This window comes from Cydia pomonella, chromosome 13 (genome assembly GCF_033807575.1).
Source record: "Cydia pomonella isolate Wapato2018A chromosome 13, ilCydPomo1, whole genome shotgun sequence".
Taxonomy (NCBI): Eukaryota; Metazoa; Arthropoda; class Insecta; order Lepidoptera; family Tortricidae; genus Cydia; species Cydia pomonella.
In genome coordinates, this window is record NC_084715.1 from 8,402,944 (window position 1) to 8,430,343 (window position 27,400).

Here is a 27,400-nt window from a genome sequence, read left to right on the forward strand (position 1 = left end):
ATAAAGTGTTTTTAACTTTAAAAATTCTAACGGGCACATACAAGATCGATATTTCATTGCAATGTTTTTTATGAATATAAATATAACAATTATATTATAAATAGTGTTTATATTATTAATACTAGCAAAGCTGCCCGTTTATTTTCCAGTTGGCCGTGATTACCAGCAAAGCCGAAGGTCCTGATGTGAGTTCAAAATGTTCAAATCCCGGAAAGCAATTGATTTTGTATTGAAGATGAAAAAAAATTGAATTATTCATCAGTCATGTGTTTTCTGCGTATTTATGTATTATACTACCTAAATATATTACTTTGAATACCTGTACCCCTAGTGTAACTTTGATCGACATCATAACGTGACGAACGCGTTTGCTTTAAGTCTCATTTTGTATAGGATTTTGAGGTTCCAAAACGTCCCGCTTGGCGCGCTCTTTCGAAATCCAATACAAAATGAGACTAAACGCAAACGCGTACGTCACGTTTGGAAATCGAATTTATTTACACTAGGGGTACTGTACTTTCCTTTATGAAGAATTCCATACTGGTAGTCCCACGGGAAAACCTCGTCCCTGAATCAATGTGTCGTAATAAAATGTCTGTTTATGATGATCTTGGTCCTTAGTGCACAGGAAGCATACGGACCTTTATCTAATGGAAAGCCACATGACGTCCCAATTTTCCTCCCTGGAAACATTGTGGAAAATATTTTTACATAATTTATTGTACAGTCAGCGTCAAATACTCTGTAGCAGTCAAAGTGGCCAAATAGTTCGGTACACCATACTAAATATATGGTGTACCAAACTATTTGACTACTTTGGTTGCTACAAAGTATTTGACGCTGACTGTATATTAACGATAACTATGCCCCCACGTTTGATTTTTTTTGTTTTGTTTTTTTTTTTTATTATTATAAGTAGCTTCTAGCAAAAACTAATTACATACAAATTTTCAAAAGCTACTTACTCCTATAATAATAATAAAACATTATTATTATTATTATTAAACAGGATTCTCTGCCTCTGGCTTGCCTTAGCCGGCCGGCCAGAGTGGAGTCGTTAGAGCTATAAGCTCCAGGGGTGGAAGTGAAAAATTGCATAAGACGCGAGTTGGCACTGTGGCTGCTCGCAGCCACTGGGTAGAAAGCGGCGTACACCTCTCAACACCCCTGAGCCGCTCACACCGGTGTTGCCCTTGAGCCATCCTAGATGTCGCTTTTTGTTGGGGCCCATCTTGGGGGGCGAGTCACCGTCTGCCGGAAATAAAATTGAATACCGTTTTATTAGGCAGGCGTCCGGTTTTTTATCCCATAGCCCAGTATTTAGTCCATCGCTTTCACCCAATAGCCCAGTTCATTTTAGATTCCATCAACTCTCAAATAGTCCTTACACCCTGGCGGGTGCTGCCTCTCCGTGCGTCCCACGGGCAAGGGCAACATCCGCTAGGTGTACCCCTTACATTTCATTAAAGTGTCAAAAGGGCCTCTACGTGTTGGCTTCGGCTCCGCGCACGCCTCCCAAAGGTCCGGAACACCATTGTTCCGTGATGGGAAAGACAAACATTATTATGGCAGCTGCCCGGACAAAGATACAACAACTCAGTCTCATTATCCATCCAAACTACAATCCATAGACCATTATACTGTTCACATTTTCTGCAATATTCCCAATGCCTGCTGCGACCGGTACATGGGTATCTATTGTTGCGACTATGAACGTGTTCCAGCAGGCGTTCTACATGACATTAACGCTCTCCAAGGAGCCTCTACGAGTTGTATCTATGTCCCTAAGCAAACCTATCAAAAAACGGAATTTATAGGCCCGTGAAATCCAAGGAGTTACAAATAAAAATACAAACGAAGGGGCATACCGGTGGTTAATACACATCAAATTGTATAAAAATATTTTTTATAACATTAATATCCAGGGAGGAAAATGAGAACTACGTTTGTATTGAGAAGTGGTCGTTACTTTTTCTTGTTAAATAAATAGTGTTCCGAAACGCGAATAATTTTCATTCGACATTTTAGCGTAGGTGAACTGCGTTGCATTAGCGTCAGCTCGTTCAATCTCGATTTCTGGATGGCTGCGTAAATAGTCACCAAATTCCGCAAAATCGTCGTTCCTGTGCATCTAACCGCATAGTTGTTGGCCATGGTAATGTTGAGTATTTTCACTAGTGGCCAGACGTCTGAATTTTGCGGGACGTCCCAATTTTCAGCTACTATATTTGATCATTTCCCGAAATTTAAGGAGTCCAATTCAGGACAGAATATAATTTAAACGTTTACCATTAGGCCGGCGCCCCACTGCAGCGCACGCTATGTACACGACCCACGTTCCTATACAAAATTTCGTGGGCTTGCCCACGGTTTGTATTAAAACGTGGGCCGTGGATGTAGCGTGCGCAGCAGTGGGGCGCCGGCCTTATGGTGGATGTCACGGGAGGTCATGCCGACTACAAGACAAATTGCGTTAGGTTGCTGTTTTTTGTCTGAAATGTTTTCATAGTTAAGCCGATAAAAAGATTTTGATGACAGAATATCTCTGAACAAAATTGTATGCAACTCATTGTTCCGTAGCCAAATGGCAAAAAACGGAACCCTTATAGATTCGTCATGTCCGTCTGTCTGTCCGATTATGTCACAGCCACTTTTTTCCTTGGTAAGTAGATGTATTCTATGAACCGCATTAAGATTTTTACACAAAAATAGAAAAAAAAAAACAATAACTTGTGGGGGTTCCCTATACTTAGAAATGAAACTCAAAAAATCTTTTTTCATCAAACCCATACGTGTGGGGTATCTATGGATAGGTCTTCAAAAATGATATTTAGGTTCCTAATATCATTTTTTTCTAAACTGAATAGTTTGCGCGAGAGACACTTTCAAAGTGAAAAAAATGTGTCCCCCCCCCCCCCTGTAAAATAACCCTTCAGGAACAGAAAGTTGAATTCCTAAAATGTTGAATTCCCAAAATGTTGAATTCCCAGAAAGTTGAATATTTTTAGTTTCGCAAAATTTTGAATTCTTATAATGTTGAATTCCCAAAATATTGAATTACCAAAAAGTTGAATATTTTTAGTTTCGCAAAATGTTGAATTCTTATAATGTTGAAATATCAAAATGTAGATTTCCCACAACGTTGACTTTGTGATATCCTAGGAAAGTATACAATTTGGGATTTTATCTTTATGAGAATTCAACTTTTGGCTCCTAAATGCTCAAAGAGTTACCTCGATTACTTATAGATCCCATAATGTAACCGAAGACCTTTGAAATACTTCTCATCGCTGGTCTGCCGTAGTCTAGTTTTACTTTATTAGGCGTCAATTATGGAAATTTCAATTTAAGATGCTGTTAAAACCTCTGCCGTAATACCGAATCATGACTCGTTTCTATAGGCACTTAGTAGTTACTGCAAAATCTCTTTAGATAACGTTGATTGTCAAAGTCAGCCAATGTCACTATTAGAAGTAATCTGCTCTGTCAAGATATATTTAAATCATAATTCATAATTTATTTATTCGAAATGAATCCCTTTAAAACTATTTATTTTAGTAAAAATAAAAAATAAACCGGAAACTTCTTTAACATTCTGCAAATTTAAATTTTTGCAATCTCAACATTTAAAGAATTCAACATCCTGCAAGTTCAACTTTTTGCAATCTCAACATTTAAAGAATTAAACATTTTAATAATCAACATCCTGCAAGTTCAACTTTTTGCAATCTCAACATTTAAAGAATTCAACTTTATGCAAATTCAACATTTTAATGTTCAACTTTCTGAGAATTCAATATTTTGGGAATCCAACATTTTAGGAATTCAACTTTCTGTTCCTGAAGGAAACTACGATATACATTACCATGCAAACTTCCACCGAAAATTGGTTTGAACGAGATCTAGTAAGTAGTTTTTTTTAATACGTCATAAATGGTACGGAACCCTTCATGGGCGAGTCCGACTCGCACTTGGCCGCTTTTTTTCTCCTATAATCTTCTATTAGAATTTTGTGAATGTTCAATAATAGAGTGAATTTTGGAAGCGACAAGATAACAAAATCAAATTTCCAAATTTGTGATCGCATTTCATGATAAAAATCGCGATGAGATCTTTGTAAAACAAACCTGCAAAGTTATTAAAAACGCAATCGAGACCTAATCGTGATTCAAAATCATTCATTTTAATTTGAAATCCTGTAAGGCGGCAACACCCTTATTGACGCGCTTATTTACATCAGGCTTCAGCTGAATTGCAATAGATTTTGCAATATCGTATGCAATATATTGGGAGCTGAGATAAAACCATATTCGTCTAGACGGCAAAACGATGCATTGGATGATATTGGATAGCAAAGTTGTTTCAGATGTTTTGTATATGTTTTTTCATATAATACCTACAAATATAAAAGCATTCGTTAAAAGTCAATTTTTCTATTTTGTTGTATGTATTTCCTGTGGTATGTTTGTAATTAGGAAATTTCTTTTACACTTTATTAAATTCGTCGCGTAAATTTTAATGGCATTTTTTTCATTCCATACTTCGTACGACACAACGACAATATTGTACCTGTAAACCATAGCATGTTATGCAGGAGAAGGACTAGGAGGTCTATTTAGATGGTATACATATGTAATTTGTGTTGAGTGACATTTCTGGTTGAATAAATGTCAATTTTATATAACAGCTGACAGATCATATCCATTACAACTGAGGGACAGAGGCTTCGCCCCCCGGGCTGGATATTATCTGGTCCAACAAATATCCGTAGCCATTCAGCGTGCAACGCAGCCGGCATATTTGGAACGTTCGGGCCAGGTAGGGAACAGTTCGGGGCTTAAAAGGTAGGTAATTTTTGGCGGGGCTAGTTCTTCTTTTATTTCTGCATATAGGTAAATATATTATAATCTAGTGTAACTTCGTTTATATTTCACTTTATAATTAGACAGTATTTTAGTCTTTAGTTAGCTTTATTTTAATCTACAAAATGTACTGTACAAAATTATGTTGTAAATAAATATCCAAAACCAATTAATAACAATAAATGACTATCTGAATCTCCATGTTGTTAGTTTCCTTCCAAATTAATTGTTGAAGCTACGAAACCAACTACAATTGTTTTTTTATTTTCTTTTTTTTTAAAGAATATTGCATAATTTGTGAAGCTGTGCTCAGTTCTTTCATTAAAATATCCCCGCTCTTATATTGAGGCCGCCGGGACTCTACTAGTCGTAATAGAGTTGTAAATTAATAAAGTTATGACAAAGCGGTCTTTCTTCATTTAATAGAAAACTTTCAATGCAAAGAAGAGACAACTTGCTAACTATCAGGCCAAATATTAAACAACGCTCGCGTTCACACCTTAATCCTTCGACAAGGAAAAATGTTTTTGTTAATATTAAATAATAATTAAATTAACAATAAATAAATATATATAAATATATATTAATAGTAAATAAATATCGGTGAAAGAAAACATCGTTAGGAAACCAGACTAATCCCAACAAGGCCTAGTTTACCCTCTTGGTTGGAAGGTTAGATGGCAGTCGCTTTCGTCCTACTTTTTAAAACTAGTGCCTACGTCCAATCTTGGGTTTAGTTGTCAAGCGGACCCCAGGCTCCCATGAGCCGTGGCAAAATGCCGGAACAACGCGAGGAAGAAGAAGAAGAGTAAATAAATAAAGAAATATTATAGGACATTAATACACAAATTGAGAAAGGTAATTTACTCGTACTTGGCGCCATTCCGTGGCGCAAGAGTTGGGTGTATTGGGTGGGGATGGAGTGGGAGGAGGACCCAAGCTGCCCAGGACCGGGGTCAGAGGAAGAAAATGGTTCGAGCCCTACACCCCAGCAGGGGGTAACAGGATGGAAAGAAGAAGTAAGGTAAGTATGTAAGCAGAACCGGAGCAGCTAACAAGTTTTTTGGATAAAATATAATATTATTTTACAAAAATATTATTTTGTTTGAATTTAATAAAAACCTATGTATTTTTTTATAACACTATATTGCTAGCTATAAGCTAGTGTTTAAAAAAACAATTCTGAAAATAAGTACAAATGTAGTATATTGTTTATTTTGCGCCTTATTATTTTGAGCTGTCAACCTTCGAAGCTCTGTTACGTGGTTTATATTGAAATATATAAGTAAATTAATACGAGTTGTTTAAAAAACACTAGAAAAACACGCTTTCGTGTTCAAAGTCCATTACGTGACCTTTCTCACAAGTGCAAACACGACTATGATACGATATTCCATCATGGAATGCCAGTGTCTATCTTCCGGCTTCATCATCAAACCTTGAAACCTAATCGTGGTCAAAGTTCATTACAAGACTTTTCTACCAAATCCAAACACAGCTACGATACGATGTTGAAGTTTCAGTTCATATCTTCTGGCTCCATCATCAGACCAGTTCGACAGTACCATATTATTGTATTGTCATCAGAACTACATATAGCTGCCAATTTTCATGACGCTACGATCCTTGGAAGATTAAATTAAATTAATTACCTTAAGGTAGATTCCATTACACCGAAAATTGGTTTGAACGAGATCTAGTAAGTAGTTTTTTTTAATACGTCATAAAATTAAAAAAAAAAAAAATCTTCAAACCCATACGTGTGGCATATCTATGGATAGGTCTTCAAAAATGATATTTAGGTTTCTAATATAATTTTTTTCTAAACTGAATAGTTTGACCGAGAGACACTTCCAAAGTGGAAAAATGTGTCCCCCCCCCCCTGTAACTTCTAAAATAACAGAATGAAAAATCTAAAAAATATATATGATATACATTACCATGCAAACTTCCACCGAAAATTGGTCACGAGATCTAGTAAGTAGTTTTTTTTAATACGTCATAAATGGTACGGAACCCTTCATGGGCGAGTCCGACTCGCACTTGGCCGCTTTTTATGTTTTTACATTCTGCCTCTTTTGCAAATTTGCACTCACGAAATGTACATATACGTGATGCCTTACTTTTGCGCACTTGAATTATGTTCAAACGTTAGCGTCATTAAGTCCGATACATATTATTAAGTTCAAAAAGATAAAATGATAATTCCGGTATATTATTCACGAGCTATAAAAGCGGTAGGTGGTTTTTAAAGGAGTAATAGTGTTGTAAAGGTTTTTCAAACAATTCTAGCACGTCATGATTTACTTATAGAATAACACGAATTGCTTAGTTTTATTTATTTATGTAAACTTTATTGCACGATATAAAAATCATACAAATATCTGGACTAAATGCCTTAAGGCATTCTCTACCAGTCAACCATTGGAGAAAACAGATACTTATATATATTCTATTTTTACAAGGTTTTATTTAACTTGCAATGTTTGTTTGTTTTTTTGTAATATGTTTGTTCGGGTCAAATCTTAAAATCTTAATTTAACCCAATTTCCATTTTTCAATGGGGCTGAAACTTCACATACATATGTGTAAGTGGGGTGACGATGCAATATTATGGTATCATCAAGCTGATCTGATGATGGACACAGGAGGTGGCTATGGGAAGTGGGAACTCTGTGTTAAAACAACGCAAAGAAATAATGTTTGGATTTGTTAGAATTATCTCGACGACCATTAGTTGCCTGGTGTAACAAATTTAACAAAAGTGCAGTCAGTGATTAAAACTTACATAATAATATATCCTAAATGAAATTATTGACAAAAATCTTTTTCTTTGTGAACCTATATATGTATATTTTTAGTTTAATTGATTAATGTACTTAGCCTCAACAACAAGTACAATGAAGTTTGAGGTTGTGAGGAAACCGACCTAGCCTAGGGGATGCTCCCAGTTCTGAGTTTGTATGGCGAGAACCGGGATTTCCAGGATCTGGAAAAGTCTTATTTTGAAAATCAGTAGCAGCCATATATGCTCTAAATCGACCTTAACCAGCATAGACACTCATATGAGTGTTAAATGTTGTGATCAAATGAAACAGTGAGAATGTATTGATCAAACAGCATATGATGTACACGTATTAACGGAGAAAATCAAAGGAAACATGTTAACTGATCAAAGTGAACAATGAACAAAGGTACTTCTTGGTAACAGACAAGGCCATAAATATAGAAGAAAAGACACATTTGCCAAAACATATTGAGGTCTTGGATATGACGAGATTAATTTTGTAGAGTAGAGAAGTCATACTCACTTTAACGACAGTCACGGCCGCTCATACTCGTACACTTGTAAACTGTCATCCCGAAAGAAACTCACGTTGTTTAATTTTTCAAGTTTACAAAAAAGAACTCCTTGTTACATAACTCTTGAGTATTGTTACGTAAATTGTGACGGGAAATAAATAAAAGAATTTGTATATGTCACTAAACATAAAAAGGCCTAAATTTTTAACGGTTTAAGTCAGCGGTTTTATAATACTTTAGGCCGATTCTGCTTCATGCATTTGATATGATTTTTATCTCTTTTTGGGACGATATTGAGGTGTGTCATCAGGCATCTCACGAGAAAGTGTGAGCAAACTGCTTTATGAAACGACTCCACTTATACCACTTTCCACTCCATCAGAGTGACCCGCTAACACTGATTGGCTTACGGTTCACAAATATATTAAATTGTTAAAATTTAATCGGCCTCTTGGTATCCGAATGCCACAATTCTCTACGAAATCCGCACGATCCACAGTCAAATGCCAGCTTAACTCCGGCACCTGCAGTAGTTCGGAGTATTTCAGTGCTAGCTCGGCAATCTAGTTAGCTTAGTTATCGAGTTGAAACCGTTCGAGTTTAATTCACACTTTACTCACACCGTATGCTAGACTGATAGCCAATTAATAAGGAAGCCCTCTTCATTAAATTTATTGTAATAGAGAGGTAAAGTCTAAGACGAGGTATGGACTAGCAACAACTTGCATGCAATTTTCATTACATTGCGGTATCTGATTAAACTTTTGAATGTAGTTTACCTTTGTAGTCGGCAATGTAACGTAAGTTGCATGCAAGTTCTTGCTAGTCTAAGCCTTGCTTAAGGAAAAAACGTGCCCCTTAGTTTAACATCCAAACCAGATGGCGCTGTACTTCACCATATGTTTTTCGGTCACTGCATCGTCAATTTTTGACAATCAGAGTTACCGCAAAATGTATGAAGCCGTACAGCGCCATCTCGTTTACCTATCTAATTGAGAGCACGAAATTGTCTTAAATTTTACACATCTTACTCAATCAATGTATTTTTGATACAAATCATCAAAAGAAAACATTAAATAGAGCCGCCTGTTGTTTACCTCTTATCTGCATTTATTATATATGTGTTTCCATGTACCTTTGTTCTGAGGTTGTGTAATAAAGAGGATTTGTATTGTATTGTATTATAATAGAGAAATATATACAAAACGCAACATAAATGGGGCATTTTCAAAACCGTGGCGAAAATTTAACTGCTTTAGCACCGATCGTTGTGGAAACTCTTTTCTTCACGATGATCTATCCTTTCCTAGCAATGTAGGTACGCGATAGTATTTCATACTCGATCACTTTGAATTAATAGGTAATGTATCTCGGCCTACAGCAGATGTGGAATTACGCAGAGTAATTACGTTTCCTCCGATTGACGCCTGTTTGCTAATCCATGTATTTGTTGACTCAACTAGATTTGAGTAGTAAATCGCAATCAAGAATATGTCAGGTGCGGAGATAGGAATATTTCATATTTAGTTAGTTCTGTTCATTATGGAAAGTGGAGAAATCCAAGTCATATTATTAGATTTACCTATTAGAAACCTGCAAATACTAAACAATCAATACTTTCTAGCATTTTGGACAAAAAAAAAGGGAAGTAATAGGTCTGGTATAATGCACAAAGTCAACCATTTTACCACGGGAAATTTATCAAGACTATATTATCTAAAATACTCCAGCTTCGCTCCTCGGTAGAGAGCCGAGGTTTTCTCAAGGTATAGAATGGAGTTCTGAGCGAATAGATTCCTAGGTTTATATAATAAAGTACTTCAAAACCAACGATCTCTGCGTAGTACATTCGCCCCTGTTTAGCGAAAATTCTACGATATTAAACTTCTCCTAGCATATTGGAAATGCATTTCGATTTGTTGGGGCGTTATTCAGAAACTGGAATAAAACGTAAATTAAAAAATAAAATAGTGTATCGCGTAGCTACTGTGTAAAACAAACCAGCGCGAAAAACTAATTCACTTTTAGTGTAATTTTATACCTTAATTTTAAATTTAAGAATAAGGAATAAGGGGCACGCTGTGGCTGAGTATTTTCACAACGTCACGAGCGTATTTGCAACTGAAGTACGGATCATATTTTTGAAATTCTAGTCTGCTGCATTCTCGATATGCCTCAATGAGACTGTAATCTATATGCTTGCGTACAATTCTGTTTATTCAGAACAATTCCATTTATTTCAATTCCCATAAACACACACTTACAATGGACCTGTTTATTAACTTATGAATGACATAAGTTAGTTATTCGTGTCCCAAGGGAGGAAAAGTAGGAAATTGCGTGCCGCGTGTAAAATTGTTACCCGAGGCGAAGGCGAGGGTGGCAAACACGCAGGATGGAATGTCCTACGATTCCTCCCGTGGTGCGCATACTATTTTTCTGCTCTACGGAGGCGGAAAGCGGCAACTTCGTTTAGCGCAATGGGAGCAAAGTTGACACTTTCCGCCCGGAGGGCAGAAAAATACATTGTGCAATAAGGGAGGTATGGCCAAAATTGTTAACGAGAGTTTTTATGACTCGAATTTTCAATTTTAATACTAAGCTTTTAAATCAATGTTATATAAGCACAGTAAAATTACAAATAGCATTCGCCATTTTGTTTATTATTTGACGTAAAGGCATGAAATGTTGAGACCCATTCGGCTTTCGGCCACGAGTGAAAATTGTGGTAAAAATATTTTTCATCACACTTGCTCGAAAAAGAGTTTATTTCATGCAGGTGTGTTGAAGGACAAAGGCCAATTTTGTTCCCGCGGGAGTCATGGATTGTGAAAAAATAAGCTATAGCTCCCTAGGGAGTTATACCTTTTTTTTAATATGTCACTTATTCATACAAACCTACTGGGTTAAATGAGTTTTACTTTTAAAATCCAGAGGTCCTTTGAAATTCAAATTTTCTTATCATTAGTTACTTATAATTGTAAAACTACTAAGGCTAGGTTATATTTCCTGAAATCCTAGTTGCTATTATACCTTTCGTGTCAAATGATGGTCCCTAGGACAGTTCATTTCTATATGGAGTAGATGTCATCTAAAATGATCGAAGTAATTTTTTGACATATTCATTTTTATAGAAATAACCAAGGGCCGCACCGTGGGACTAAAAGCGGACTTACTTTTCACCCTTACATCCTTTACTCTGCCACTGATTCGCACTAAACGCTACGCATTCAGCTTTATCATGCGAAGGTCTAAGTAGTGGAATTCACTTTCTTTGGAATTCTTTTAAGTAAGCATGTTCACTTACCATTGTGGTCAAATGCTTACCTTTTCTTAAAACAAAAACAAACATTCAAGTATTAAAAATACGGTTTAACGAATTATCGTTTTTGTTAATCAAGTCCAACCAAAAGACAGTTAAAGGAACTGTCATTAGGGCATTTAGGACCATCATTCGACGCAAGGGTATAGGAACTGGCAGTCAGCATTCAGCAGGAAAGCATATGGATTTGTGGATTCAAACCGTTTCGTTAAAAATTTGTATCTTGAAACTAATGTATACCGTTTAATGTTTATACCAATTGCTGTGCGGTGAAGAAAAACATCATCAAGAAACAAAACTAATCCCAATAATTCCTATTTCTTCTTGTGTGGCAATTCACGGAATGAGATTACCAAGCGGACTCTAGATTTCCTCAGAGAGCATAGGCAGGAATAATATTTTCTAAATAACGAAATGGAACATTCTTCATCATGTAAACATGATTTTATATGAGTACCTACTATTAACTGATACTGAAGACAATAAGTGTATCAAAGTACTTAGTTCACTTTTTACACACGAGTTTTTTCGACGATGCACTTCGGAAAAAAAAATCTCACCCTTTTTCTGATAGGTAGAATATACAATATGCATATTGCACATGCTGTCTGCCAGACATTCGCTATCGGTATGCAGTTTGTATCAAACTTTGTTTACTGTTTTTGAATAATAAACCACTGCTGCTGGCTTTGTTACTTCCTGTCCTGCTACAAGCTTTTATTTAACTTGCCCTATTAATTGGTATGTATGTTAGTTTGTTTTTATTCAAGCTGTTAATGTTGAGAAAGTACAGTGGGTTATAAATGTTAGTATTAAGAATAAAACTTACAAACTATTTACCGATTTTGTACCTGAGTCATGAGTGTTTTCTATGTATTTATGTATTTGTATGTTATATATATACATATATCTTTGTCAGAGTACCCACCACACAAGCCTTCTTGAGCTTACCATGGGACTTAGGCAATCTGTATAAGAATGTCATATTTATTTTATTTATAAAAAAAAACATATATTGAACTAAAATTCCCCAGTAATTATTACATGAATTCAACCTTTTTTTAAGCCTGCGGCTGATCGCGGGTTGCGTGCAGCCGCATACGGCATGTGGTCAACCAGGCTGAAGACTTAAAATTTCAACAATTCCCGATGTAACGGGTACCCGACGGCCTTAAATTTTAAGTCTCGGCCTATGTACTTGTACAAGTGCAAAATGAAACTCTAGTTCTTATAGAAGTAAAATATTATCGTTCACTATTGGTTAAAGTTTCATGTCTAAGCATTGCATAATAAGGGAATTTATACGGATTCTAACTCGAGAAAAGGGTTCACGGAAAAATTATATACTTACTTGTAATATGGTATATTTTTCGAAATATCTGTAGACATAATTAAACAATATATAGCAAGCAAAATATGAGATACAGAACATTTGTTCATACAACGTTCAAGCATGCTATAGCGACTTAAAAACAAATTTGACCTCTTAGTCCCTTAATTTTTTTTTCTGGAACCATATTCACCTCTTCTTTTTGTTACTTTAATATTCAACTCATAATGTTTTCACAATAATAATGATTCCCGTTTTTGTGAATCGATGAAAACGAAATATTAGGTTAATAATGATCATTTGTTCAATACTAGTTAATGCTGGCAAATCCGGGGCCATAAGTAGAAACATAAGTTCAAAGCCAATATAATATCAATTTAATATGAAATGTTCATCACTCTCTTGCATAATTGTAGTTCGTTTTAGAAAGACGGAGATCACCCGTTACTAAGACGATTTCTATATAGTTCGTGATACTGTACCGAATTAGAGATACGTTCAAGAGGTATTAAGTAGTATTGAATAAATTACCATTGCTTTGGTTTGCATTACGCAAAATCTTATTGTAACTTACAATAAAATAACAGTATGAAAATCTTACATATGTGAATTTCAAACGTTAATGTTAAAAAGGTTTCAACATTAAATAAGGTGATTGTTTTGACTTTTATTTGATACGATCAAAGCACAAGATATTTCAAAATTAATAATTTTGAAATGTATTCTGCAAGGAGGCATCAAGGGCTCTTGCTGAAGTCAGTACAATATTATATAAAAGGCCTCCATAGCAGAGAAAATAATAATGAGATTTAAGGTGTAAAAGGCTTTCTAAGCGTCAAAAGTGAAGTTATATGAAATACCAATAAGCTAACAGTCTTGTAAACTAATGCTAAGAATATGTACATAACTAGTATGTAATATGTATCCAATAAGTAAATATTATATAATATTATAGAGACGTATAATCTCACTAGTAGGTCCACACGGTCTAAATAATACCTAATAATAAGATTTGGAGGTGTTAAAGGTCTGCACGTGTCAGATAAAAAATAAAAAAGCGTATAAAATAAATAAATGTTTCACGAGTTCACGACTGTCGAGGGGCCGATTTTTTAATTTCGAACGCTCGACTTCGTCACTCGAAAAACTGTGGATAACGGTGAAATTCATTAATTACGCCGTTATATTATTAATTATTATAACGTGCATTTCATTAATTTCAGTGATTGTACACTTTTGTTTGTGTTTATCATTGATTCACCGTTACTTCTGTTTTACTCATTTCCTCAAAGGTTAACTGGAAGAGATCCCATACAGGGATAAGTTCGCCTGTGTTGTATTTAATTTACTCTGCAACTGTGTTTTTCGTGTTTTTATTTCTATGTACAATAAAGTATATACATACATACATACATAAATGCTATTTTTAAGATACGAGCCATATAAATTGGAGATACAGTATGCCAGTAGTGGGGATAGTATTGTATTAAAGAGAGAACACGAAATCGAGCGATCGAAACTAAAAAAATCGACCCCTTGTAAAGTACAATGTGACCACAATCTTAAATTAATTCAACAAAATACAAAACTAGTATGTATTTAGTAAGTCAATAAACTGTCAAAAATCTTAACGGTCGAAATTCTGAATCTTTCGCATTACATTTTAATCCGCATTTTTATTCCTGTAATTTTCCCGAAAACATCTTATTGAAAAATATACCACGATCACGTCGCCTGTCGTCGTCGTCGTCTGTCGCTACGCCGCAGCCCACAAAATGGTTTGGCGGAATTTAGCGATGATGCTTCGTAGAGACGAAACGTATTCTCAGGTTGCTATGCTATGAATAATTTATTACATTCAAGGTTCGGAAATTCGAATGCATTTTTTACCTAAACTTTGGCGTCGATGTTGAGTTGGATTCGGTATAATTTAATAATAAATTTGTCAAGATTTTTAAATAAAGCAATAAAGTCAACATAAACCAACACTTACCTATTTATTTCAATGGTTTATTTTAAGTTATTTTACATGCACCTACAACACGTCCACAAAATATTATCTGGGGGCACGGCAGTGCCCCCACCAAGTCGAGCAAAAAAGCACGGCCGTACCATCCTTTTCTCGAAGCAATTCAGACCATTTTCGACCCCCTTTAACTTCGTTGTGGATAAAACTAGAAGACTGAAATTTTCAGTAACCATGCAGGCATTGTAAAGACACGGTATATTTCAAATTTCATTCAATTTGAACCAGTATTTTAAGAATTATAACGGGTCAAATTTCTTAATTTTGTCACTCACTGACTCACCGAACATCAAAATTCTAAGGCACTTCTAGCAGACCTAGAAGCTTCAAATTTGGAATATAAGTAGTGTTTGGTGTATGAATCAAGGAAAAACTAAAAAATCTAGAAAAGACCGCAAAGAAAATTAAGCCCATACAGCCAAGTCTTCAGTAAAATTTTTCAATATTGGCTTTATTTGTAACGATGTTTTATGTTTTATTTATACATATATACAATAAGTAGAAGGTACCGAAAAGGAAAAAAGTAGAACTGTCTACAAAATACAAAAAGAAATGAGATCCCATCAAAAACAATACTTGTCAAAAAAACCAAGTCTCGCAACTCAGTTGTTCTGCGGTAAAAAGTTGTGAGATCCATGTAATACCAAGTCGGTTATTAATTTATTCAGTCTCTACTTAAGCGAATTTCTGTCTTAATACGTCCAGTCTCTAAGACCACGGTCGTGGTCCATAACAATTGAAAATCAATTGTGTCTGGAATCTCCGTACTCGAAGCATTAAGTTGTTACGTAATAATTAACAGCATCTTATAGTGACGCATATCAATATTAAAATTCTTTAATGTTTTATATAAATATATTGAGACTTGGCCATCGCACTAAATACCTAATTGAATTTACATTTGTTTTCAGGCGATTGAATTTACACGTGTTTTCAGGCGATGGCCATCGCTTAAGTAGAGACTGAATAAATTAATAACCGACTTGGTATTACATGGATCTCACAAGTTTTTACCGCAGAACAACTGAGTTGCGAGACTTGGTTTTTTTGACAAGTATTGTTTTTGATGGGATTTTATTTACCTACCTGCAATTTATATATTTGCTTAATTTTTTCTATGGTTTTGACACCTTTAGGTAAACATGCATCTGCATTTCGGATCCCAGATTATATTGCATTGGTTTTTCATAAAGATGCAAAGTTATAACCATAAAAATATAGTTCATGAGTTATCAATTTATCATATCAAGCACAAAACTGCGTTTATGAATCATATGTGTTTTATGGGAAAGAAGGAACGCCGCAGATCGAATGCATTATGGATTCCGAATGCATACCGATTGTAATAAAGTTTTATTGACGTTTGCCACAGGGAAATTTTCCGATATTTTGGTTGATTTTATGGTTAGAGGAGGAGTAGAATGCAGGCCACTCGAAAGATGTAAGTTTAAAACTTAAAAGTTATAGTATTCCAAACGAACTGTGTAGTTTCGTTACTTGCGAAATCATAAACCATATTCCGGGGCTAGCTCTCCCTCTGTAACCATTACATAAGGTAAGTACCTACCTAAATTCAGAAAATTAGAGATGACGTCATACCAAGTTTTGTAAGGCGATGATGTCACGCCAAACTGTTGAATTCTGTAAAACAACAGACCATAAATAAACCGCGGCTCCAATGACATAACTGTTGATATAAATGTAACCAAATTACGAGTTAAGAGGAAATACCAGCTAAGCCCCTTCTCAGATTTGAGAATTTTAGGTAAATATCTCCGTGTCGCTAATGGGGGTGGCTCCTAAAATTACAACACTGACAACCTTAGGCCAGCCAGCCAGCTGCCAGCTTAGGCAAAAAATCCTGCGTGTAAATCTCAGAAAACGAGGATTTGTTCTCGACAGTCTCCTCCTCCAAAACTTAACCAATCGTAAAGAAATTTTGGGAACGGAATGAGAAAGAAATCATCCGTGTCTGACCGTGTGGACTTTTATGTTTATTGCTGCCGATTTTGTATGCTAGGCGTCTGTTGACGGCGCTTTGAAAGTAAACTAATTCTTATAGAAACTAGACTATCAAATAAGCAAAACGTACACACTAGTAATATTTAAAACATAAAATAAACATCTAGGTCCAAAATTTAGAGGGAAAAATGTCGAGAACGTTTCATCTTAAACGAGTTAAGATCCCTGGAAAATTATCACAAAATTACCATCGTTAAACAGCTAATTATAGTCCAAAATCTAAGTATTTTTAAATTTTTAGCTAACCGCGAGGTCTACAGCTCACAGAGCCACTACCCACTAGTTGTAGTACTGGACAACAGTTTTACGGCACCTAACAAATTGTATGCAAAATCGCAACTTTACTTTCTGCTATTTGAGCGCTTTGACTCGAGTTTAAATAAAATATGAATTATTATCTCACCAGCTCGTTAAGATTTACTTTAATTGTTGAAATCAGAAGGCATTGCATTGTAGCCTGTGAGAGGGTTAATCATCCTAATAATTTAAACTATCATTTTCAATTAGTGTGATATTGTGACAAATCAAAATTAAAAGTAAGTAATTTTGGTGAAAAAATAGTAAATAATTTATGATATTTTTTATATTATTATATTATCAATACGTATCTTTCTTTACAGTACATAATTATACAGTACATATTTCGCACTTGTGTCGTAATGTACAGCTATTATCGTATTGTAAGATTTTGCATCCTATTTTCCACGTTTTTGCTACAAAATGGTATCCAGGTATATAATGCCTATTAAACTGGAAGCTTTGCTAGCAGCTTTATAGTGTTCATGTACACATACATGTATGTTTGCCGGTCAGTTGGAAGCAATATAGCCGGTGTAAATCCCCAACGCTCGGATAGCGGGATTTATTCCCTTCCGCTACCCTTTACTATAACATAACAGCCTTAATACAACAGCCTTTTTTCTCCTCTGTTTCATATTCACTGCTTGCTGGGACAGTATGGAATGATAGGGAGCCCTCAAGTAAACGCAATGGATGAGACTAAAAACGGGGTTGCTGCTGCTACGCCTGGTCGTGGTAAAATGCTACTGATAATATTGTAAAAAGGCCCAAAAAGAAAAGCACTCTTGTTGACTATACAATAATGTAATAAATTCAATAGAGGTACAACTGTTATAAAAGCTTGACAATGTTTAGTACCGGCCAGACGTCATGTTTCTCGGAAAAATCTTAACACCGCGATCTAGGATTTTCAACACATGGTATAGCGACATCTAGCAGGCAATTTGACAACTAAAATTAACTTCTTGCAAATAAAGTTAGGAAATACATACAGAGGTTGGACATTCCGCCCACCAAGGACAATAATAACACGAGTGTCCTTATTTCCGCCCACCATGAGACAACTAACTCTAACAAAAAAACAAAATGTCATGTAACATGGCACAGTGGAAAGTAATTGTAACATGTGATATCCAAAATGTATAACTACAAACTCAGAATTAAAAAAACTTCAACTTATATTTGGCAAGAAACAAGACACAAAAAAAAAAACAACTAACAACCTAAGTTTCTATTGGCAAAAAACATAGTTTGCCAACAGGTCGTTTGATAATATTCCCTTTGCAACGTAAACTAACTACTCTAGTGATTCCATCCAGACCTGGGTATTTATCAGTGACTACACCATATAACCATCTTGCTGGAGGCAAATTATCTTCCTTTACTAACACCACACTACCTACCACTGGCTCGGGAGTTTGATGGGCCCACTTATAACGGTGGTAAAACTGAGTCAGATATTCACGCGACCATCGGCGCCAGAAATCTTGGACCATTTTCTGTGTTAGCTGCCATCTTCTTAAACTACCTACATTGGTACACTCATAGTTAGAGTCCGGGACAAGTACTAGGGGCTCTCCAACCAGAAAATGCCCAGGAGTGAGTGGTATAGGATCATCAATGTTGCTACTATTAATTCTTGACATAGGCCTTGAGTTAAGGCAAGCTTCGATTTGAGCTAAAACTGTTGCCATTTCCTCAAATGTCAAGGTGGAGTTTCCAATCACTCGTCTAAGATGATGTTTTGTGGATTTGACTCCCGCCTCCCAGAGGCCTCCAAAGTTTGGAGAATGTGGAGGAATCCAATGCCAATTAGTGGAATTTGTAGCAAGCTGGTCGGCAATTTCCACAGCTATGCTTGATCGTTCTTCCGCGTATAACTGCTTCAGCTCACGAGCAGCTCCTACGAAGTTTGTTCCATTGTCGCTCCACAAATCAGCGCAATGACCACGGCGTGCTGTAAAGCGTTTAAAGGCCGCAATAAATCCCTGAGCTGTCAAGTCACTGACTGCTTCAAGATGTATTGCTCTTGTAGCCATACAAATGAAAAGGCAGATGTAGCCTTTGTAAGAGCGGTGGCCTTTTCCCTTTGAGGTGCGCATGTTTATTGGACCAGCATAGTCCACACCACTCTGAAAAAAGGGGCGATTGACAGTTCCTCGAACTGACGGCAGCTGTCCCATCAGTGGATGTCGCGATGCAGCAGCATAGCGAGCGCAAGTCACACATTTGCGAACGAATAACTTAACGGAATTGGTTGCTCCGATGACAAAATATTTAGATCTTAAGTAATTGAGCATCAGTTGTGGGTTGCCATGCAGAGTTTTTTCGTGCGCGTTGTCTAAGACCAAAGTTGTGAAGTGCGACTTATGTGGAATTATAACTGGGTGTTTCATTTGTTCACTGATTCCAGCATGCTCTAATCTTCCACCAACTCTCAGGATGCCATCTTCATCAATTATAGGGTTTAGTGAGGTAAATTGACTCTTCTTATTAATTGTTTTATTTTCGTTCAGATTTTTCAATTCTTCTTTGAAATGATTCGCTTGAACAATCTTTATACACATTTTCAAAATCTCTTGTATTTCAGTGCTTGTTAACCATAAACTTACTTTTTCTTTTCTAGCACATTTCAAGAAACGTTTACAGAAAGCCAGAACGCGTAGCAGTTTCCACAATTTAGAAAACCTTGAAATAAGTGTTTCTTCGGCATCTGCTGTGACATCATTACCACAAGTATTCACGAAGCATGCTTTAGTGCTTTTTTCTTCTAAGTTCGTGTCCTTTATGTTTGGTTTTTTGTAGCTAATTTCTTTATTTTTCAGCCACGACGGACCTTCTATCCAGAGTTCTTCTTTACTCAGGTGCTGTGTACCTCTAGACGCGCAGTCTGCAGGATTATCTTTCGAAGAGACATGGGACCATTGGTGCGGCTCAACTGATGTTATTATTTCAGATACACGGTTGGCGACAAAAGTTTTCCATCGATTTGGACGACTATTTAGCCAAGAAATGACCACTGTGGAGTCAGTCCATGCATGAATGTTTGCCTTGCTGATACTCATAACGTCGGCTACTTCAACTAGCAATTTGCTGAGTAACACAGCCCCACACAATTCCAGTCGTGGAATAGAAATTTGTTTGATAGGAGCCACTTTAGTTTTGGACGTGATCAGTGACACGTGCACCTTTCCTTCTTCATCTACAGTCCTCAAGTACACAACAGCAGCAAACGCTTCATTAGAAGCGTCGCAGAATCCCTGAAGTTCCGCAGTTACATTGGATCTAGCGTTGTTCCACCTAGGCAGCTTGAATTCGGTAAGTTGGTTTAGACTTTCTCTGTAGTTTAGCCAATTCTTCAGTAATTGTGGTGGAACTTCATCATCCCATTCGATTCCCGAAAGCCACAATTTCTGGATGAAAATCTTAGCCACTATGATCACTGGAGCTAACCAACCAAGTGGATCAAACAGCCTTGATATGTCAGATATGACACTTCTTTTTGTTACAGGAACTTTGAGTGGAGGAAGCTGTACCGAATATTCAAATTCGTCATTTCTGCGATTCCAGACCAGTCCCAGAATTTTCATGACAACGTCTATCTTCAACTGGAGACTTCCTTCCTCTTTGCCATCAGTTTCTTTCATGTAACGCATTAATTCTTCATTATTACTGCTCCATTTCTGTAATTCGAATCCACCATTTTTCAAAAGTTCATTCATCTCTTGGTACACTACTTTACCCTCTTCTACAGATTCACACCCTGTTAACAAATCATCTACATAAAAATGCTTGAGGACCCTATCAGCAGCATTTGGATACTGTGATCCTTCATCGTGGGCTATTTGCTGAAGAGCACGCACTGCGAGATGGGGTGCTGATGCCGTACCAAAAGTGACTCGGAGCAGTCTCAAGTGCTTTATCTTCTCCCCCGAGTTTTCACGCCATAGGATGCGTTGAAAATCTACATCGTCTTCGTGCACTTTCACCTGCCTGTACATTTTAACAATGTCTGCTACCAGACATATAGGATGGCAACGCCAACGAAGGATGGTATGACGCAAAACAGGTTGCAGAGTTGGACCTACTAATAGGTCTTGATTTAAGGATACGCCATTAGAGCCAGGACAAGACGCGTCATAAACTACCCGAAGCTTTGACGTGGATTTGTCATCTCGGATGACAGCATGATGTGGCAAGTAAACTGCATCTGGGTTGTTCTCCTGTCCTGGGGGAACTTCTTCCATGTGTTCTAGCTCAAGATATTCATTGATGACATCTGTGTAGCGTTTCTTCATTTCAGGATCTTTTGCGAACCTCTTTTCTAATTGGTTGAGACGCCTAGTTGCAATAGGCACAAAGTTTCCGTGTTTGCAACTGGGATCTTGATCACGAAATGGTAGTTTCACAATATATCTACCTGTGCTATCACGTTCAGTGGTAGCAGTAAAAAATTCTTCACATTTCTTCTCGTCTTCAGTGTAATGTTGCTTGGGATCTGTCGTAATGTGGTCAGCCTCGAGCTCCCAAAATTTTTTGAGTAACTCATTTTCATCTAAATGAATGTGGTTAACGCTAACGCTTTTACGAATTTCCGACTCACCTAAGTGAGTTGGCCCTGAAACGATCCAGCCTAAAGACGTTCGCTGAGCGATGAGTGCTCCCTGTGGAGCTTTGATCATTTCGTTTAAAAGTATTTGACCGTACACCTCTCCTCCTAGGAGCAAGTCGATTTTGCCGGGAATGTTGAATGTGGAATCTGCTAAATTTAATTTAGACAGTTCAGACCACGAATCAATGACAATACGTTTTCTCGGCCGATTCGATGTTACCTTGCCCAAAACATGAGCATGCACGTTCACTTCAAAGTCAGGTTCTAGGAGTGATGAAATTTTTACCTTTACCACCGCCTTAGAGTTCACAGGTGAACTCTCTTCACCGCCTAGACCCGTGACTGTGCTCTTGTGGGAAACCTTGTTTAGTCCCAGCAGTTGTGCTGCAGACTCCGTTATAAAAGAGGCTTCCGAGCATTGGTCGATTAAACATCTGAGGGTTATACCTGAACCTGTTTTCGACTGAGCTTGAACCAAAGCCGTTGGCAAGAAAACTTGCCCACGACTGGTCGAAAAACAAGTTGTTACATTATTGGGCTCATCACACGATAATGATGGAGCTGTTGTTGCATGTGCAACAATACTGCCTTCAACCGATTGAGTAGGTTTGACTTGAGAATCGGTTGCTTGAGTGCTAGTTTTTGGGTGCAGTAAAGAATGATGTTTGCGCTTGCAAATTCGGCATCTACTAGATTGGCGACAGGAATATACGTTGTGACCTGAACCTAAGCAATTGAAGCAAAAATTACCGGACTGGATGAAATCACGTCGAGCATCAACATCGATTTTTGCAAAACCTTTACAATTACACAATTTGTGATTCTCTGAACAATAGCAACAAGAAATTTCAGTGACATGATGCACTTTAAAGTTGCTACTACATTGTGCATTGGGTTTCTTTGAAACAAAGCTAGTCTTCGATGATTTCCCATCAAAACATTCGAGTGCCCTAAATCGGGTTTCTAAAAATTCTCGAAGTTGGTTGAGTGTGGGCAAATCTTCAGAAGACTCGCTAACCTTAAGTTCCCACTGTTTCCTAGACTCGTTGTCTAATTTAAGACAAATTATATGAATCACAATTATGTCCCATGTATTTGTGTCGATGCCTAAGTTGTTCAATCCATTTAAACACTCATTTGTAGTGTCCAGCAATTCTTTGAGTGCATTCGCGGACTCCGTCGTAATATTCTTCTGACTCATGAAGCGTTTGAGAATGCAGTTAGAAAGATACTTCTTATTATTATAGCGCTTTTCCAATTTCTCCCAACATGCGCTGTAATTATCCTGCGTGATCTGTACGTGACGCAAAAGCTGTTCAGCTTCACCGACTAAATAACCTTTCAGGTAGTGCAATTTTTGGACGTCGTCTAAATTTCTATTCTTATGGATGAGCGACGTGAATAGATCTCTGAAGCTAATCCACTCAGAATAATTTCCTGAAAACGTAGGAATTGAAATCTTTGGTAGCTTTACCATCACCGATTTGCCTTGATTAACATCAAACTTATTCTCAATTGTGGTAGACTCAGTGCTCTTTCCAGGAATCGAAACATTTAGTTTGTTTAAGGCAATCTTAAGATCCGACTTATAATCCATGAATAACTCTTCCGCATTAGAATATATGTCTTCAGTAATATACTCGCTGAACTCAAGTGTAGTAGACTCTTGAATGATTTTAGTATGAGTTGACACAAACTTTTCCCATAAAGATTCTAAGGTTTCTAATCTTGTGCTAAGATAATCTACAGAGTTAAGCCGTTCCTTAGGCGATTTTTTAAAGTTAGTGTTAGCCTTATCTATTCTCAAATACAAGTCCTGTTGCACTTTTATAAGAGCCTCCATGGTGAAATTTTCTAAGTGTTTGGAACTTAGCAATATCTAGGCAAAATTGGGCGTGGATTCCCCGTCGTTCCACTTTCTTCGAAACTATTCTAAGTCCAAACTTGCTAGGAATTTTTCTATGTCCAAACTTGATGAAATTTATTCAAAGTCCAAATTTGTTGAAATTTCACTAAGTTTTTGACAGTTGCACTACTTAATAATTTAATGTACTCACGGTTGCCACTTCACTACGTCACACATATAATCCGCTTACGTCATACTGCTGCTTCTCACCGCTGACGTCACGATGCATTTGCTTACGTCACACGCTGCTCCGGGAAACATAGGCTCTTCTCGCCTTAACACCGCTGGCAGCAAACCACTACCTTGCCCGGCGTCCGTTGGCCCGAAGTTTACCGAATCCACTAGCCGAACTCATCCGACTCGGAGGACCATGTAAAAAGGCCCAAAAAGAAAAGCACTCTTGTTGACTATACAATAATGTAATAAATTCAATAGAGGTACAACTGTTATAAAAGCTTGACAATGTTTAGTACCGGCCAGACGTCATGTTTCTCGGAAAAATCTTAACACCGCGATCTAGGATTTTCAACACATGGTATAGCGACATCTAGCAGGCAATTTGACAACTAAAATTAACTTCTTGCAAATAAAGTTAGGAAATACATACAGAGGTTGGACAATATAGCTGAACTAAAAAATAATTAAATTACAAAGTAAAAAACCCATTATATATAATTAAAGAACAATAAAAATAAAACAACACTAATTTCGGCAACACAAAGGCGTGACGTCGTTGAATTGTCTGCTCCAGTGAATAATTATTACTAAATAAATCAATTGGATTAGGAGAACGACAAGCAAGTGATAATGCCAAATAAAAAAATAAACCAATGCAAAAGTTAATAAATCACGTGTGTGATAAGCTACTTAATAAATATGCCGTACTTTTTTATTTAAGAAGGTAAAACGATATTTCCAAACATAAATACTTGACCCAGCGTTCTAACAATCAAAGATGCAGAAGCTATTGATGATATGATGATGATAAAATAAGGCAAGAAATTATGAAATCATCTTTAGGCTTTTATTTTTGACGTTAAAGTAATTATACAATTACATACGAGTATGTATGTTTTGTTTTAAAGAGATAACGTTAACAGTGCTAGTAGTCAACTACTTACTCTGTTAACACGATTTTAGACCAAAAATGTAAAATTGATAGATTTAGTCGTTAAAATTTACAGCTTTTGTACGTTATAGCTAAATAACAAGTATTGGTTCCTATTAGGACTTCTTCTCAAACTTTCCACTTGTTTTTGTAAGGTCAACATTTAACTTGTCCATTTGTCCTCTATAAACACCACACTCAAAAGATTTATAGGTAATCTCATAATGGCAAAATCCGGAAGCCGAGCGAAAAATAAAAGGAAAAAGAAACTGAGGAAATCCCAGATACAATTGGAAGCGAAAGATAAAGTAAATCAACAGAAAACGAGGACTCTTCATCAATGGGTTAAACCTAATACAAGGTGTAACAAAAATAGCCGGGATCCGTTTACATTCTGTCCTGATTAGGAAAAAGAAAAAATATATTTTCACGCGAAAAATGTAAGGCCTTTGTATGGTGGATTGGCCGACTTAAACGACCTGCCCTATTAAATTGAAATTGAATTGAACTATTTATTTCAGGTAAACCCATATATGTAAGATTAGTTACAAATTTTCTTTAAGACTATGTCAGTAACTTAGTATCCACAGTATAATCATTACATTAATTTTAAATAAATAATCACAGTCACAAATAAATAATTAAATTAAAATTGTTATTAAATAATGAACTAGTATAATATATCAATTAAATTAATATCACAACTAGAATCAAGTTCAAATCAAAATTAAAATCAGATTAAATAGAGTATAAAAATAAAATGTCAGCAACAGCATGTCATAAACCCATATGAATGTGTGGTTAAAGAAATTTATTTTCTCAAAAGAAATTTAACATTTCACTTAAATAGAGAAAATACAAGATAATACAAAATATGAGTGAGCATGCAGGTAATTAACAAATTAAAATAACTAATAACTAAAACTAGAACATGTCATTTACGAGTATTACATCCAAAAATAGGCACACGAACATGCTCAATAAAGTAAAGCTGTATAATATGTACTGAATATAAAATAAACATGTGGGTATGTCCAAATTAAATACAAGCTGCTTATTTTTCACTAACTAAAAACTGTTGCTAAGTAATTTTATCACTTATACTTTAGCCGTATTGCACTTTGAACTCTAAACACATACTCGTTGAGTTGAGTGACAATATTTTACTTAATAGTGCAATATCTTTTGTTCCCATGTGGAATGTTTGCCAGGGCCGTATTTAGATATTATGAATTACGTAGTCCAATAGTTTTCGCTTGTAAACATTGTAATTTTTGCACTGTTTAATTTCTTTAGGTAGGCTGTTGTAAAATTGTGCTCCTTCATAACCAATATTTTTTTTGCCACATTTCGTTCTAGCTGGCTGAAGACAAAGATCGTTAGAATTACGTAGAGGTCGTAAGCCTTTTTGTAATTTAGTTGTAAAACTTAGTTGTGAGTGGATTTTGTTATGTAATGTAATGTCATTCCATTTCTGCACAAAAGGATAGTCAAATTTGGATGATAATGTCTTCAGGAGCGCGCCGGGGCCGCCTGACAACCTGCGCATGAGAGACACCACCCTCTTGCGGATGATGGCGTGGAACTCATCGGTGTGTGCGGCCGCAAACATACCCGATGCGCTGCAATGCCGGGGCAGCCGCAGCAGGGTCCTGAATGCATTATTATATTGTATGCGCAGGACATTATATGACCGCTGTGTATAATTCGTCCATAGGCTACAGGTGTAAAATGACTGGCAGAATGCTTTAAAAAGGGTTATTTTAACCTCCCTAGTGCATTTAGCAAATCGCCTAGCCAGCATATAACACCTGACAGCCAATGCCCTACGCTTTCTCTCCATGTCTACATCGTCAGTAAGGTCCTCCATCACCCAGTGCCCAAGATATTTAAAGGATTTCACACACGATACTTTGTCAGATTTTTAAATACAAAAAAAAAATCGCTTCAATATTTTTTTTTCTAATTTTAACACAATACTGAATATGCCGTTAAAAGTACTTAGCCTGTATAACCTGTATAATATTAGACGTTAGGAAAGCTAGGTTGCCATCGTAGACCGCGGGCCAGGAGCATATTTTGTCAGTCATCGTCTCCCGGCTGATACTTTGTCAGATGATTGCTTAGATGCTGTTTTAAATTAAATAAAAACCCGTCAGCCGGTTGTATCGCGGTGGAAAAACCGTCAATTGTAAAATGTATCAAATTGTAAAATGAAACAATCAATCAAACCTATACGTGTGGGGTATCTATGGATAGGTCTTTAAAAATGATATTTAGGTTCCTAATATCATTTTTTTCTAAACAGAATAGTTAGCGTGAGAGACACTTCCAAAGTGAAAAAATGTGTCCCCCCCCCCCTGTAACTTCTAAAATAACCAAATGAAAAATCTAAAAAATAATAATAATATACATTACCATGCAAACTTCCACCGAAAATTGGTTTGAACGAGATCTAGTAAGTAGTTTTTTTTAATACGTCATAATATTTAGAAAAAAAAATGATCAAACCCGTACGTGTGGGGTATCTATGGATAGGTCTTCAAAAATGATATTTAGGTTCCTAATATCATTTTTTTCTAAACTGAATAATTTGCGCGAGAGACACT

General features: G+C 36.4%; 1 protein-coding gene across 1 annotated transcript; it reads right to left on the minus strand.

The window, feature by feature from the left end:
* Positions 1–10,092: 10,092 nt before the first annotated feature.
* LOC133524555 (uncharacterized) lies at positions 10,093–26,881 on the minus strand. Its single transcript, XM_061860640.1, has 4 exons — positions 26,793–26,881; positions 26,333–26,443; positions 19,897–22,211; positions 10,093–10,103 (listed from the first exon to the last, which is right to left on the minus strand). The coding sequence occupies exons 1-4, from the start codon at positions 26,879–26,881 to the stop codon at positions 10,093–10,095; spliced, it is 2,526 nt and encodes an 841-aa protein (XP_061716624.1).
* Between the last annotated feature and the right edge of the window lie 519 nt (positions 26,882–27,400).